General features: G+C 37.0%; 2 protein-coding genes across 3 annotated transcripts; both read left to right on the top strand.

Annotated features, from left to right (window-relative positions):
• Positions 1-3,779: 3,779 nt before the first annotated feature.
• On the top strand, positions 3,780-4,298 carry LOC121786925. Its single transcript, XM_042185518.1, has one exon. The coding sequence runs from the start codon at positions 3,780-3,782 to the stop codon at positions 4,296-4,298; it is 519 nt and encodes a 172-aa protein (XP_042041452.1).
• A 770-nt stretch (positions 4,299-5,068) lies between these two features.
• LOC121787446 (pyridoxine/pyridoxamine 5'-phosphate oxidase 1, chloroplastic-like) lies at positions 5,069-10,146 on the top strand. 2 transcript variants are annotated; one of them, XM_042186169.1, is made up of 14 exons: positions 5,069-5,203; positions 5,363-5,563; positions 5,645-5,683; positions 5,876-6,040; positions 6,120-6,225; positions 6,866-7,032; positions 7,146-7,388; positions 7,593-7,681; positions 8,253-8,303; positions 8,404-8,494; positions 8,606-8,710; positions 8,829-8,899; positions 9,326-9,421; positions 9,963-10,146. In XM_042186169.1, the coding sequence occupies exons 2-14, from the start codon at positions 5,444-5,446 to the stop codon at positions 10,018-10,020; spliced, it is 1,401 nt and encodes a 466-aa protein (XP_042042103.1). In that variant the 5' UTR covers positions 5,069-5,203; positions 5,363-5,443; the 3' UTR covers positions 10,021-10,146. The 2 variants fall into 2 exon arrangements, with proteins under 2 accessions (XP_042042103.1, XP_042042104.1); XM_042186170.1 differs by having other exon boundaries at positions 5,075-5,203; positions 5,288-5,563.
• Positions 10,147-14,903: the final 4,757 nt, after the last annotated feature.

The raw sequence follows: 14,903 nt of genomic DNA, 5'->3' as shown, positions 1-14,903 counted from the left end.
ACTATTGAAAAATTATAGAAATAGAAAGGGGAAACAAAAACAAATTACGGGATTATAACAATGGTAATAACACCACGACAAAGTTTGATTTTTGTAAGAGTCAAGTTTGTTTGGAGAAGAGAATTTTGGAAAATAATTTATTTTGTAAAGTGGATCAAATAATTCTTTTTAGTTTTGATTATTTTTGAGTAAGATGTCAAATTTAATTTTTCTATTTTGAATGTAATAATATTATTTGATATACTTGAGTTACCTATGTTGGCCATTGTTTATTTATTTATTTTAAATTTATTTTTATTTATAGTTAATACGAGTAATAATAATATCTGTAAGACAACAAATATAGTTATATGATACAACACTGAAAACACTTACTCATATAGTGTTAAAAACGTTATTGAAACTAAAAATTCTTCTGATTATGTTACAATATAATCACAATATTTTTAATTTTATAAGCCAAAGCACATTTATGATTATAATTTTTTTTCAAATCTATATTAATTGATTTTATGAAGATTATGTCGAATACATTAAAATTTACTATAAACTTGGGAAGAATCAATGTTAAAAATAAGGTTTAGCTTCTAATTATATAAAAATATTGTGCTTATTTTGTAACATAGATTCTAATTTGAGTAGCGTTCTTTATATCACGATAAATACTTTTTTTTCTTTATATTGGATGAATTTAAACTATATGAAAAAAATTATATTTTTGGTTATTTGTTGAAAGAACGGGCAAAATGAAAATTTTAAAATTTTAAAATCAAATTTTACTGTAATCTTAATATAGTGAACAAAAATGTCTATACATAAAATTAAATAATACAAATTTTAAAAATAAAATAAAATAAAATAAAATTATTCCTATTAAAGAGTAGTGATAAACGTACATAAATTCTACGTACATAATTGGATTTTTTTAGGTGTTTTACATTTAAAACCGGTTCATAGTTTTTAATTGCTGTAAAATTAATTTATATATTACATTTTTATCCTTTTAAAATTAATATGCTGTGAAAATGTGGCTACATTTTTTTTATCGCCTCTCTCTTCCACATTTTTGGCCTAGATATGTGTATGCAGTATCCCTAATCTCTCTTCCACATTATTTGGGGTTTAATCAACTTCTTCCTCACCCACTTTATTTCATGGGTGAAATCCCGTGTTTTAAAACGCAATATGCAACGCATGGTGCATTTTATTTTTATTATTTTATGATATTATATAACATTATAATATTAACTTGTAATCTAAAATACTTGCAAATTATAATTGTGATATTATATATTTTTCATGCATAATAGAAATTAAGTTTATAGATTAAAATGCATTACAAAATTCAGTTCAATTTATATATAAATATTTACAAATTCTATATTCTAATTATGTTATAGATATTGTTTGTATGTTCTCTTTACTTATAAAGTCTAATTACAAGATGAGATCTTTATGTATATTTTCTTTGTTTTTTTAATATAAGTTTAATTAAATTTTATAATGTTATAGTAACATAATAAAAAAAAACTACACATAATTCCGCGTTTCATTCACTATCATAAATGCAATACCAAATGAAAGTTCTAATTAAATTCAAAGATTTTTATTATAGTTTACTTTGAAATTTTTTATTATCTTGAATATAATCCAAGGAGTAAATGTTTAGATCTCATAAATTTTGTAATGTTTATTTTGGTACACACATAGAATAAGATGCAAATCATGCAATATAGATCATAAAAAAATTAGGATAAATAAAACCTACTTAAAATAAAAAAAACGCTATTAAAAAAATAATTATAACAAAATAATAGCCCATTTAATTTTAATTTATCACGTTAACGGCAAGATATAAATTATTTGATATTTGTGTCAAATGTTATGCAAAAGTGTAGATCGTCAAAACTAAATATATGAAATTCTTATTTGTTAATCTCAATTATATTTTTATATTTCTTATGTAATTAAATATCATTAAAATTATTAATTGAAAAATCAAAGTGAATAAATTAAATATGATTCAAAGCTAATTCAATAAATTATAGTGTGTTCTAGCTTGTCATATGACATATTCATCAATTTTAATCAATTATTTATTGAGAGCCAAACAATATAGTTGTACCTCTAAATCATATCAACCTCCAACTAATTCATATGATTAATCATTTGATATTCTCTGCATATTTCAGATGAGAGATGCAGGTTAGAAACCTACCACAGCTAGGTACTTGTTTTTTTCTTTCTTTCAAATTTCTTGTGTTTTATGCATTGTGTATCCTTATTTTTTTAAGGAAAAGATATAATTTTGAGATTTTATAATAATTTTAGGGCATTATGTAAAGTTTCTATTTGCACCCAAAGTGTTGATGAATCGCATCTGTCGTTTTGATTTGAAAATTTAAAACAAATTATAAGCCTTTTTCTATTCATGAAAAGCTTGATATTTTTTAAATTAAGGTTTTCTTAAGATAAAATAAGACAACGAGACTTCATTTGTAAATAATAGTACGTACTTTTTTAAAGATGTAAATATATTTTTTTAAAAGATTTTTTATTTGCAAAAATAATACATTTTAATAGTGCAGGAATAATAGTTACCGCTAATTAAAAAGTCATATTTTATTTTTTAAAATCATGTCTTATTTTATTTTAGGAAAAAACTTACTCGCAGTTAAAGTCGTATTCATTATTGAAAACAATCATATTTATTAGAAAATGTTAGTATTATGCTTAAAATAAATCTCATTTAGAAATAAAAGAAAATTAAAAATGTAATTTGTATCTAGGAAAAGTTTAATTAGTTGTAAATAAAAGTATTATTTGAGTTTATAGACGTAATTTTTAGATTACATGATATTAACAATGGACGTGCTCACGTTCTTACTATTTCTAACTCTAGATCGCAAGTTTAGTATGATTCCATCTTTGAATTAAGCACAATTTGTATCTTAAACTCAATTGTTAATTGAAGACCAATCTTTGATTAGATCTAGGCTTTGATGATAGGATTTGTTATGTAGATATTAAAAAAATAGCATAAATATAGCTAGATTTATATATCGATATGTATCTATGGAGAATTATTCAACGATATATTTGAGGACTTTGTGAACGCCTATATTCCAAGTCGGCCACTTTACTTATTTTTAGATGCTTCGGTTACGTTTGTGAATTGTCTCTTCTCATATCAACACATTATTTCGTCCTTTTTCTTTCTTGTCTATCTCTATATATTTGTAATCATTAATTCATTCGTTATTTGGAAAAATAGTGCTCATAATTATTAGTAAAACATTCAAATGTTAGGAATTGGTATAATTAAAATTTTGCACAACTAATTGATAAGTGAAAGAGTTAGCAGAGCTAATGAAAATGAATTCACAAAAATTAGTAAGCAAGAAGGAAAAATCATAAAAAGGTATTATGTATGTAGAATTTATGTACATTTATCTTTTCTCTTATGGTATAATCACTCTTTAAGCAATTTAATTTATTTCAAATACTTATAAGTTAATGTATTCCTTTGCCGACATATTCGTCTCAATAAATTAATTTTTACTAGTACTGTGATTTAATGGGTCGCAATATGTGAATACTATGTTAGAATTAGTATTTCATCAGTGATGTATTAAATGATTTAATTAGTATTTGAAAAGTCGAAAATTTGTTGGATCATTTGACTACATAATCAAATTATGAAACTTCATAAATCAAATTAATCTTCAACTATAAATATCGAAAAAAGCAACCAAAAATAATAAAGAAACTATAACATCATGGCCACCTTCTTTTCACTATCGCTCATCCTCCTCCTTTCCCTCACCGCCGGCCACCTCCTCCGCTGCGGAGACGCCGCCGACGCGATCGACGGCGTCTGCGCCAAAACCAAGCAACCGCCTCGCTGCGTAAATCTATTGAAATCCTCGGATACACGCGGCGCGACGGCGAATTTGGCTGTGCTGGCGCAGATCGCTATCGACGCGGCGACGGACTCCGCCGGAGGAGTGAAAATCAAGGTTCATAATCTCTTCTTATCGGCGACGAATCAGAATTTGAAGAGCATTTATGGAAACTGCCAGAATCTGTATGCTAATGGTTTGGATGAGCTCTACATCGCGCCGGAGTATCTGCAGAAGCGCAATTACGGGAAGCTCGCAGCGGCGGCCGGAGTTGTTGGCGGTGGTGTTAGAGGCTGTGCGGCGGCCGTGGCGAAGGATGCTGGGTTGAAGCAGGGGAATGATGATACTGCGGTTTTGGCCGAAGCCATTGCTGTTATAGCTAAACTTCTAGTATAAATATTTTGAATATTTAAATTTATTGTGGGTTTTTTATGGGTTATATTATTACTAATTCAATTTTCAAATACTATTTATTACTCATTCCGTCCCTGAAATTTGTCACATTTTTCTATTTATGTCCGTCCCACAAAATTTATCACATTTAACTTTTTACTATTTTTTTTTGTAATGGACCCCACATTCCATTAACTTATTCTCACTCACATTTTATTATAAAACTAATACTTTAAAACGTCCTATCAACTTTTTCAACCAATTTTCCATTATATTTCTTAAAATCCGTGACCGGTCAAACCGTGATAAAATTTGTGGGAGAAGAGTATTTGATACAGACATTAATATTATCTAATAGATTGTGACCTATTAAATCATAAAATTGATCGCTAATTTTTCGTTGATACAACTACGACGTCGATATGATGTTTAAACAAACTAATTATTTGATTAAATCATGTAGCATCATTGAAATGATCCATTAGAAATATTACAATACCCAAACTATATTCGATTTACGCCACAATTAAAGTATTCTGAATTGATATTTTTTAAGAAATTTTAATTTGCACGTCAACAATTGATCAATCCGCAAAGAACGTAATCAAACAGTAATTAGTTAAATGTGAATTTCTACTTAATAAGTTGTGGAAAAATAAATCGAACTTACATTATTTATAATGAGAAAAATAAATAAATTCACTGATTATTATTCCAACTTTCCATATATTTTTGGCAATTTTATCAAAATAAATATGATGAAGAGATTGGTACTGAAGGTGAAGACCAAGACCATGAGATGTCTCATCACTCGATCATACCACTTGAATATCTCAATTTTCCCCAATTTCAGTTGCCCTAATCAAATTCTCAGTTCCAATTTTTTTTCTCCCCCATCTCTAATCCAGGTACAGCGTTTCCTGCATCAAACGTATAACTTAACGTTCATTTTACACGCAATCACATGCATATTGTGTGTGTGGTTACTGCAGTTACTGTAATTCTGAGCTGGCATAGGACAGTGTGAGCTGATTGGCGGTTGCTTGTGTTTTTGCTTCTGGATTTAGGGTCCCTGGAGTTCGAATTCGAGGATTAATTGACGGGAATATTGTTCGAGGTCGGTTACTGGAGTTAAATCCATTAAATCCATGGCTTCGGCGAAGATTGCGAGCGACGTGGAATCTGTATCCTACTTGAATCAGCGTGAAGCTGCGGAAATTGATGAGATTCTCATGGGGCCGCTTGGCTTCAGCGTTGATCAGCTGATGGTTATTTTTCTTACTTTTTTCAGCTTTGTTTTTTTAGGTTGGATTGGACTAGTTGAGAATTCTGTACATTTCTGAATGCAGGAATTGGCTGGTTTGAGCGTGGCCGCGTCGATAGCTGAGGTGAGTTGTTTATGTGCCGATTAATTAAAATTTAAGTTGTTTAATTGCCGAATTAGCCAGTAGCATTGTGTGATGCTATTATTGTGTCTATGTCCATTCATATGTTATCAATATGCATAATATTAGTATTCTTTGCGAATTCTAGTTTTACTTGTGATCTAGTAATGCTAAGTAACTAATTTTCTGATGCAGGTATATAAACCAGCCGAACACAACCGTGTTCTTGCTATATGTGGCCCGGGGAATAATGGCGGCGATGGTCTTGTGGCTGCTCGTCATTTGCATCACTTTGGATATAAACCATTTGTTTGTTATCCAAAGCGTACTGCTAAGGCTCTTTATGGTCTGGTTACACAGGTACAAGGCATACCTCAAAGTACTGGAACAGTAATTAAATAACAGGATTCTTGCAATGCTGATGCTTGAGTTTTTGTAGTTGGAGTCACTGTCCATCCCTTTCCTGCCAGTTGAAGACCTACCGGTGGACTTGTCAACAAGCTTTGACATTGTACTGGATGCAATATTTGGGTTTTCATTCCAGGGTACGTACACTTACTTCCTTCCATTTATTTCAGTCAAACTTGAGATAAATACGTTTCTGACTTTTTGTATTTATCGGTGTCAAGTGGTTTGTCATCCGTTGAGATGAAAGATTTAGTTGAATTCGAATTTTCTGCATAAACACTAGTACTATTTTGTTTCACCAAAATAATATCGTACCCTTTATGGCCTATGACGATGAATCAATTCCCAGCAGAATAGTTTAGTTTCATTTATCTATGTTCATGATGCAAAAAAGAAAAAAATGAGACTATGAGTCCAAGTTATGTTTGCATGTTATTGTATAAACCCACTTGAATGTGCTTTTCTGGAATTAATCTTTTGCTTGCCTGGACTTCCAGGTATTTCTCAAGTACCATTTACTCCTCAGAAGGTTTTATATTGTGCTTAATATATTATTCTCTGCAGAATGACTTTTTATCATAGTATATATTCTTATTTTACCAAGTGCACTTTTTAGGGTTACGAGCTTTAACAAGGCCATTAATTTCACAATAAGAGACACTTAGAGATGATTATAATAACAACAAAAAAATAATAGTAATAATAATACTATTATAAATTTATAATTATTTATTTAGTTTGATACTCATTATTTTTTAATTCTTGTCAACTCTCTAGGCAGCCCTAGGCCTCCTTTTGATGATATTATTCAAAGGTTGGTAGCTTTAGGAAACCCAAATGAGAGGAATCAGAAACCACCTGTCATAGTCTCGGTTGATATTCCATCTGGGTGGCATGTTGAAAAAGGTGATCTGAGTGGCAAAGGCATTAGACCAGACTTGCTGGTATGTATCTATCATTCAGAAATTACCTTTCATCTGCACTCTGCAGACACTTCGAACATGTTCTCTTCTCTTCTTGCTCTTGACAGGAGGTTAAATGCTGCAAATGTGTATAGGTTTCCTTGACTGCTCCTAAGTTATGTGCCAAAAAATTTACTGGCCCTCACCATTTTCTTGGAGGCAGATTTGTTCCCCCTGCCATTGCTGAAAAGTTCAAGCTAAACCTTCCAGAATACCCTGGAACTTCTATGTGTGTCCGGATTGGTAAGCCTCCACGAGTTGATATATCAGCTTTAAGAGAGAACTACATTTCTCCTGAGTTATGTGAGGACCAAGTTGAAGCTGATCCATTTACTCAGGTATTTCCCACCTCTAACAGAAGGTCTTCATATTTAGCTGCTAGTGTTTATTTAATCAGCTCTAAAACTCTGAAATTATTTACTAATTACTACACAATTCTAGTCATGTAGCTAGGTTTTTATGTTGAGTTGTGTGTACTTTTATGATTCCATCTGAAATATCATGTAAGAATGATTTATCTATGTCATTACGTGATATTGTAGTTCCAGAAATGGTTTGATGATGCCATGGCAGCTGCCTTGAAAGAACCAAATGCTATGGCCATTTGCACAGCAGGAAAGGACGGGAAACCGTAAGATTAATGTCTTTAACCTGATCTAATTGTTCAGTAATGCTGCTCTGGCTATAACCTGGGTGGCTATAGTTTATTATTCTGAATAGCTACTCTAGCATTCTACTTTTTTTTCTTTTTTTTCTACCAATTTTGTTTCGAATTGTAAATATATCAGATTTCCGAGTAAATTACAGTATTATTTAACTAGATAGCTGCTAGCAAGAGGTTTGCCAAAAAATAAGACCTTTAATAAAATCTGGACCATGTTAAAGTACTTTGTATATCACCTCTTAAAGAATGGAAGTTTTGCAGTGGTTCTTTTATGCTACAGTTGAGTTTTCTCTACGTGATGCAAGTTCTTTTTAGTCTTGGAATATGATATTGTGGCCACTGTTCTCCATGCCTCTGAATCATGGTAGTCAAATTTACAGAGGCAAACATCCTTTAAATGCTTGAGGCATCTCTGCTAGACCAAACAAGTAGGAGGATCATATTTTAAATAGATTACATGAGACAATGACTGCTAAGTCTTTAATATGCATATTATGAGCTCAGTTGTGACATTATTTCCCTATTGCTTTTGCTGCAGTTCATCAAGAATGGTATTGCTGAAAGGATTTGACAAAGATGGTTTCGTCTGGTAACTTATGCTATTCTACATTGTTGCAGCAGATGCATAAAGCCTGATCAGAATTCTATTGGCCATTACAGAAGTCTTAAACATCATCATCATCTGATAGGTACACAAACTATGAAAGTCAAAAAGCTCATCAAATATCAGAAAACCCTCAAGCTTCTCTCCTTTTTTATTGTGGCCCCTTAAATCGCCAGGTACCTCTTATTCTTCATCAAATTCTGTTCACAATTCATGAAGTCAATAGAGCCATGTGGAATCCCTTTACAAGCTTCCCAAGCCCAATTTAACCATCTCCTTGGCTTTAGGTAAGGATTGAAGGGCCAGTGCAAAAGGTTTCTGATGAAGAATCTGAGCAGTACTTCCACAGCCGTCCTAGGGGAAGCCAGATCGGAGCAATTGTCAGCAAACAAGTTTGTTTTCTTCTCTCTCTTTTGTTTGTTTTTCTTTGTTGGTGGGGAGGGTGGGGGGTTCCACTCTGTGAGTTCCTTTCTTGCGAATAATTACCTAGATCTGTTTCTTGTTTCCTAGAGCACTGTAATCCCTGGAAGGCAGTTTCTTTACGAACAACAGGCAGAGCTGGAGGCTAAGTATTCTGATGGGTTAGTTACTCACACTCAACTACTGAAATAGCTAACTTACTTAGCGTGTCTACTTGTGATTAGTTTTGCAGTCTTTTATTCAGATGATTTAACCTTTAACCGAGTTCTCATTGCTGAATGTAAAGATATTTAACCCTTTTTATTAAATTCTAAAATATTTAATTACTTTTTAAAATATACTGATACATCATACAAATATATTGGAAATTCATTATAATACCGATTTTGTAATGCCTGGCTTCATATTGACTTGCTACATTTATAGTCTGTATATTGAAACTTGCAAGTGGTAGCTCAATTATCAATATGGGATGATGTTCGTAGCCTGTATCCCAGAATTGGTTTTGCAGCTGGCTAAGATAATTCTGGCTCTTTCTTTTTAAATTTTATTAGTCGCCTAACAGCAGAAGTCCTTGCCTTGTGCAGAAGCCTGATTCCAAAACCAAAATATTGGGGAGGATATAGACTCAAACCAGAGGTTTTCGAGTTCTGGCAAGGACAACCATCCCGTCTGCATGATAGGTAATATTTCACAACTTTCTCCCCAAAAACTATCTACCTACTTATTTGAGTTGCGTGAATGAAAAATTATCAAAGACAGCTCCCGTGGCAATAGTGAACACTTGGGTTGGCTACATCAAAGACAAATATCTTAGATCCACAATACGTAGGAACATGCTATAACAAGCTGAAGTTGCTGAATAACAATCTATCAAAGTATGGGACAAATTAACCTATTTTCTTGTTTATGTGTCCAAGTTATTACTCAAAATAAACGTCCCCTAAAACGATGTAGATTAAAATGGCCAGAAAATAACTTGCTGCAATCTGACTGGACTTATCTACTCATTCAAAATGCTAAGACTTGATCTAATCTAATCTTTTGTGCCTCGAGCTTGCAGCCATATTGTTGGCTGATTTTTTTCCGTTCCAAAAATTCCATGTATGGGTATTATGCAATTAGAGAGTGAAGTACTATTAGATTAACAGTTCTGGTATCTTCTTTTGTGTCACAACCGTGAATATCAACACAATGTCGTTTTTGTGTCGCCCCGTTTGACAGGTTGCGCTACACCCCGGATGGAAAGGGGGCTTGGGAAATCGAGAGATTGTCTCCATGACTTGTATTTACATCCTCATTGTGAAATCATACTTATGTTCTGTATACTATTTTCTTATTTTTTTCTGCTTCTTATGATGGAAACATAGCTTTTATTACTACATAGTGGAGTACAATCTATATGTAACTCCTTGCATCCCACTTTATGAGTCTTAATTGAGTTTAACACGGGTTTTAAGAAATGTAAATGAAAGTTGAGGGAAAAAAAGATAGTGGAATTGGGTCTATTTTTATATACTCTTATTAGTTCTATAATAAAATGTGAGCACAATGAGGTTGGTGGAATATGAGGCCTATTGCCATTTATAGAATATTCTAACTAGGACTCCTAATGTGGGATAGACTAAAATGGTAAATCGGGACTCCTAAAGCGGGACGAAATGAGTATTAAATATTATACCTTTTTGAGTTGAGGGATGGTGGGATTAAATTCAGTATATACTGCTAAGAAGAGTCTTGACTGAATTCAACTTCGACATTTAAACCGACTAAAATCCATAACAAAGATATTGAAATCCAGAAATTTTTAAAAAATGGTATTGATGGATGGGCGAATTTCTGATGTTGAAGAATGCAGGAGAACGCAGATCACGACACAGAGAATTTACGTGGTTCGATTTACTGAGGTAAATCTACGTCCACGGGAAGAAAAGATGGCAGAGTTGTATTGCTTGATCTGTTTTTCTACAGCTTACAATACAGACTTGCTATATGGTGTTTTATCTCTAGAGAGCTTAACCTTTTTCTATCTGATCTAAGTTCTATTTATACATTGAACTAAGATCGTGGCTTGCATCACCACTAATGATGGTTGTGGATGTCGTGGAGGTCATGGAGGTCCTGCATGTAGCGTAGGTCATGGCCTACGATCGTGGCCTGAGCTGACACCACGTGGTAGTGGGTGTGTTGGAAGTTGTGGAAATCCTGTATGGGTCCACTAACTCCTTGTTCGGTCGAATACTGAGACCGAACTGCTTTGGTTGCCGATCTGAGAGTAGAGCTTGATGCCGACCTAAGAGCAGAGCTTGATTGGTTGGCTTTTGCCGAGCTGTAGGCTGAGGCCGAACTCTTACTGAGACCGAACTGCTTTGGTTGCCGATCTGAGAGCTTGATGCGGACCTAAGAGCAGAGCTTGATTGGTTGGCTTTTGCCGAGCTGTAGGCTGAGGCCGAACTCTTTGGTAATGCCGAACTCATACTCTTCCTTGGGCTTTGGGCTGATGGGCCGTCATTGCTGTTGGGCTTGTTTAGTCCGTACCCCATCACTACCCCCCCCGAAAAGCGAAGTGAATCACTTCGGCGAAGCGAGTCACTTCGGCATTCTGGAAAAGGGTACGGGGGAGGCTGACGCCTTGCACGTGACTGCATTAAATGCGACAGTAAAATCCGGCCGTTGAATCCTGAAAAGGTGGGATTCGAAACGGTGCGACGATTTTGAAATCTTCGCCGAATCTGATAAATACCTCCCTTCTTCATCATTGAAGCACTTTTGCGACTGCTTCTTCTGCACTCTATCTCCTTTGCGTAAAAATTTCCTTCCGCTTTCAAGAATTTCTTCAGAATTTCTTCAGATTTTTGCAAAGAGTAAGAACCATGTCTGCTTCTTCTTCGTCTGAGTCTGGTAGCGGTAGAAAAGGGGGTAAGGGGTCTTCTAGCCGGAAAGAATCCGGGGAGAAGACCGTAGAGTATTTTCACAGTATCTTGAGTAAGGATACTGTGATATCCCTTTACGAAAAATACTCTTTTCCTGGGGGGAAGGCGGTGGTTCCCGACGATGATCATAGGGCTAACGACCCGCCGGAGGGTTATGCCACCGTTTACGAAGCCTGCTTAGAATGCGGGCTTCGTTTCCCTCTTCCCCCACCTTTTGTAGAGCTTCTTGATTTTTTTTCAACTCCCTTTAGGTCAGGTGACTCCGAATTCTTGGAGGCACTTGTCGGCTTTTGCTGCCGAACTCCGTAGGCTAGATAAGGATCTGTCTCTGCGGGCAATCCTTAATTTTTTCCAATTTAAAAGGAAGGGATCTTGGTTTTACTTGATCCCCTTACAGCCTTTTAGGGCATTCTGCAAAACCAAGTGGCCGAAATGGCAAAACCGCTTCTTTTTTTATAATAGGACAGCGGCTCCGGGCTTCCCCTGGAGAGGGCCGAAGTCCGTGATTCCTCATCCTCGGTTAGAACCGTTGGCCGAGCTCGAGGGCGAGCTCAATAAGATTCCTATGATTAGGAAACAATACTCGGAAACTGAGCTCGTCAAGGGCGACCTCGTGTTCAATATCTCGTCTTCGGACGAAGAAACTGAGGGTGAGGATTTCTTTTTTATGCTTTACTGCTTTAGCAGCGAAAACTAACCTTGTTTCCTTGCTTTTTGGCAGTGTACATGCTGAATAAGGCTAGCCGCAAATCTTCGGAGTCCAAGGAGCCGGAGAGGCCGAAAACCACCAGCTCGGCGTCTGATGCCGAGAGGACTCCGAAAAGGCAAAAAACCTCTTCGGATCCGAAGAAGCCGGAGTCGACTTCGGCAAAGGGGAAGGGGAAGGCCCAGAAGCCCCCGAGAGCGCCAGAGAAAGACGTGGTCTTGGCGCCTCCTTCGGAACATATCTGTGAGCCGTTTTTATGGCCCACGGACTTCGCCGAGGTGAATTCTCTTCTTGATTTTCTGGCCTTGCTTTTTTCCTGTATTTTTTGTGGCCCCTTTGTTGACTTTTTTCCTTATCCATTTTCAGAGGAACGATATGCTCTCCAAGCTCGTCGCCGTCGAACTCTCCAAAGCGTCCAACGACTATGCTGAGATGCAGAGGAAATTGGCGGCTGCTTGTCACCGGGCCGAGCAGGCTGAGGCAAACTTTGAGAAAGCCAGAGCTGCTAGGATTTCGGCCCAGGATGAAGCTCAGTTTGCCAAAAACCAGCTCGTCATCCAGCGAGAGCAGACGAAACGGAGGGATGCTGCCGCCGTGGTTGCCCAAGGAGAGGGTCTCCGTGCTTACACGGAGAAACTCTTTTTGAGCAGCCAGTTCTCGGCCTTTGTCGGTAGTCTGGTAAGGCTAATTACCGATAAGGGCGAGCAGGGGGCCGACGTCGTGCTGCCTCTGTACAGCCGAGAGATAGCAGCTCGGCTTCAGAATCTGCCGCTCCTTGAGGAGCTCGCTTCATCCTCGGTCCTGCTTTCTGCAGACCGAGTCCGGAGTTGTCGAGCTGATCGGGACGAGAGCCTGGAGGCTATCTTTGCCTCCGTGGGACCCGTTTCACCCGCTTCGACTTACAACGGAGAGGGTGAGGCCGAGCCGCTGGAGCAGGAGGTCGGCGATAAGCAGGCCGATCAGGAGGCGCAGCAGATCGGCTATGGTGGCGCCGAGCAGGCTGGGGAGAGCAAGGAGGCAGAGGCTGAAGCTGAAGCAGATAAGGAGAAGGAAGCTGAACCTCACCGAGAAGGCGGAGACGAAGCTAGCGAAGTATGATTTCGTCTCCCTTCTCTTAGTTTAGTTTCTTCCTTTATGTAAAATGGCCTTGAAGCCCTCCTTGTATAGAAAAAATTTTTTCTTATGAATGAAAAAATTCTTCTTTCTGCTCTTGTGTCTTCGTATAGCCTTTCGTACTCTCTTACTCCTGTTGTGGTTTACTACCTGCTCGGTAAGCTGAAATGCCGAACTGACGTAGCTGCTTTGTATTCTTAACTCTCAAGGAGCTGGAGGTACTTCACTGGAAGCGGCTGTACTCTTCGGCTTTAGACGAAGCTGAGAAAAGAGCTATAGCTGACCAGATGAAGAATGACGAACTCTTGGCTCGTTCAATGAAGCTGGAGGCCGATAATAGGGACTTAGAGTCCGAAAAGAAGGATCTGGAGGCCGAGCTGAATACCGCCGTGGCTGAGAGGACTGCGTATGAGGATTTCATCAGCAGGCGCGGGGGAATGACCATCTCAGAAGTTCAGGAACGAGTTGACGAACTGTGGGAGGAATATCATGTACTCCGGAGGAACAATGCGCTGGAGAGCTCGGCTTGCCAACAAGTAGTGAAATCATTGCGGCGCTGGGCTTCTCGGTACGACATCGTTCTTTCCCGGCGTCCTCCGATCGAGAGATTCCTTAGGCATTTCCCGCCAACAGATGTTCATACTCCAGCTCAAACCCTTGATTCACTTGCTCAAAACCGTACTCCAAGTCAGCAACGAACTCTGGAACAGCCGGAAACGTCAAGACGAGAACAGGCTGAAGTTCGTAGAGGAGCTGTGATTATGAGTGAGCAAGATCAACAAATGCTTCGTGAAGAGACTCTTCGCCGCCGAGGTGCTAGGGCTTCCCGGGCTCAGAGAAGAGGTGGCAGGTCGATTAGAGCATCTCGTCGACCTGCTTATTCTGCAGCTGCCTGGAACGCCCGAACTCAGCTTCACGAGGATTTTGTGAATAGATGGCTCAACTTTAGCAACCCTGGACAGTAGAATAGTCCTTTGTAATAGCGTAACGCCATCTTGTAGGGTAGCGGAATTGTGTGCCGAACAAGATTTGAAAATGAAATTTTGTTTTCGCTTCTAACACTGTATTTACAGCTTAGCGAAAAAATTTCATCGTACTTGTCCTCGGTCTTATGAAGTAAACTTCTTTGACCGGACTTGTCTTTGGTCTGATGAAATAAACATCTTTGACCGGACTCGTCTTTGGTCTGATGAAATAAACATCTTTGACCGGACTCGTCTTTGGTCTGATGAAATAAACATCTTTGACCGGACTCGTCTTTGGTCTGATGAAATAAACATCTTTGACCGGACTCGTCTTTGGTCTGATGAAATAAACATCTTTGACCGGACTCGTCTTTGGTCTGATGAAATAAACATCTTTGACCGGACTCGTCTTTGGTCTGATGAAATAAACATCTTTGACCGGACTCGT

This window comes from Salvia splendens, chromosome 22 (assembly GCF_004379255.2).
Source record: "Salvia splendens isolate huo1 chromosome 22, SspV2, whole genome shotgun sequence".
Lineage (NCBI taxonomy): Eukaryota > Viridiplantae > Streptophyta > Magnoliopsida > Lamiales > Lamiaceae > Salvia > Salvia splendens.
Note: the sequence above shows the minus strand (reverse complement) of the source record. Positions and strands in the feature narration are given on the sequence as shown.

What these genes read in the sequence shown, in the direction of transcription:
- LOC121786925 (XM_042185518.1), top strand. Translation starts at nt 3,780, where the DNA reads ATGGCCACCTTCTTTTCACTATCGCTCATCCTCCTCCTTTCCCTCACC.
- LOC121787446 (XM_042186169.1), top strand. Translation starts at nt 5,444, where the DNA reads ATGGCTTCGGCGAAGATTGCGAGCGACGTGGAATCTGTATCCTACTTG. An exon ending in TCAGCGTTGATCAGCTGATG is followed by an intron (nt 5,564 to 5,644) that starts GTTATTTTTCTT and finishes TTCTGAATGCAG; the next exon opens with GAATTGGCTGGTTTGAGCGT. An exon ending in GACAAAGATGGTTTCGTCTG is followed by an intron (nt 8,304 to 8,403) that starts GTAACTTATGCT and finishes ATCATCTGATAG; the next exon opens with GTACACAAACTATGAAAGTC.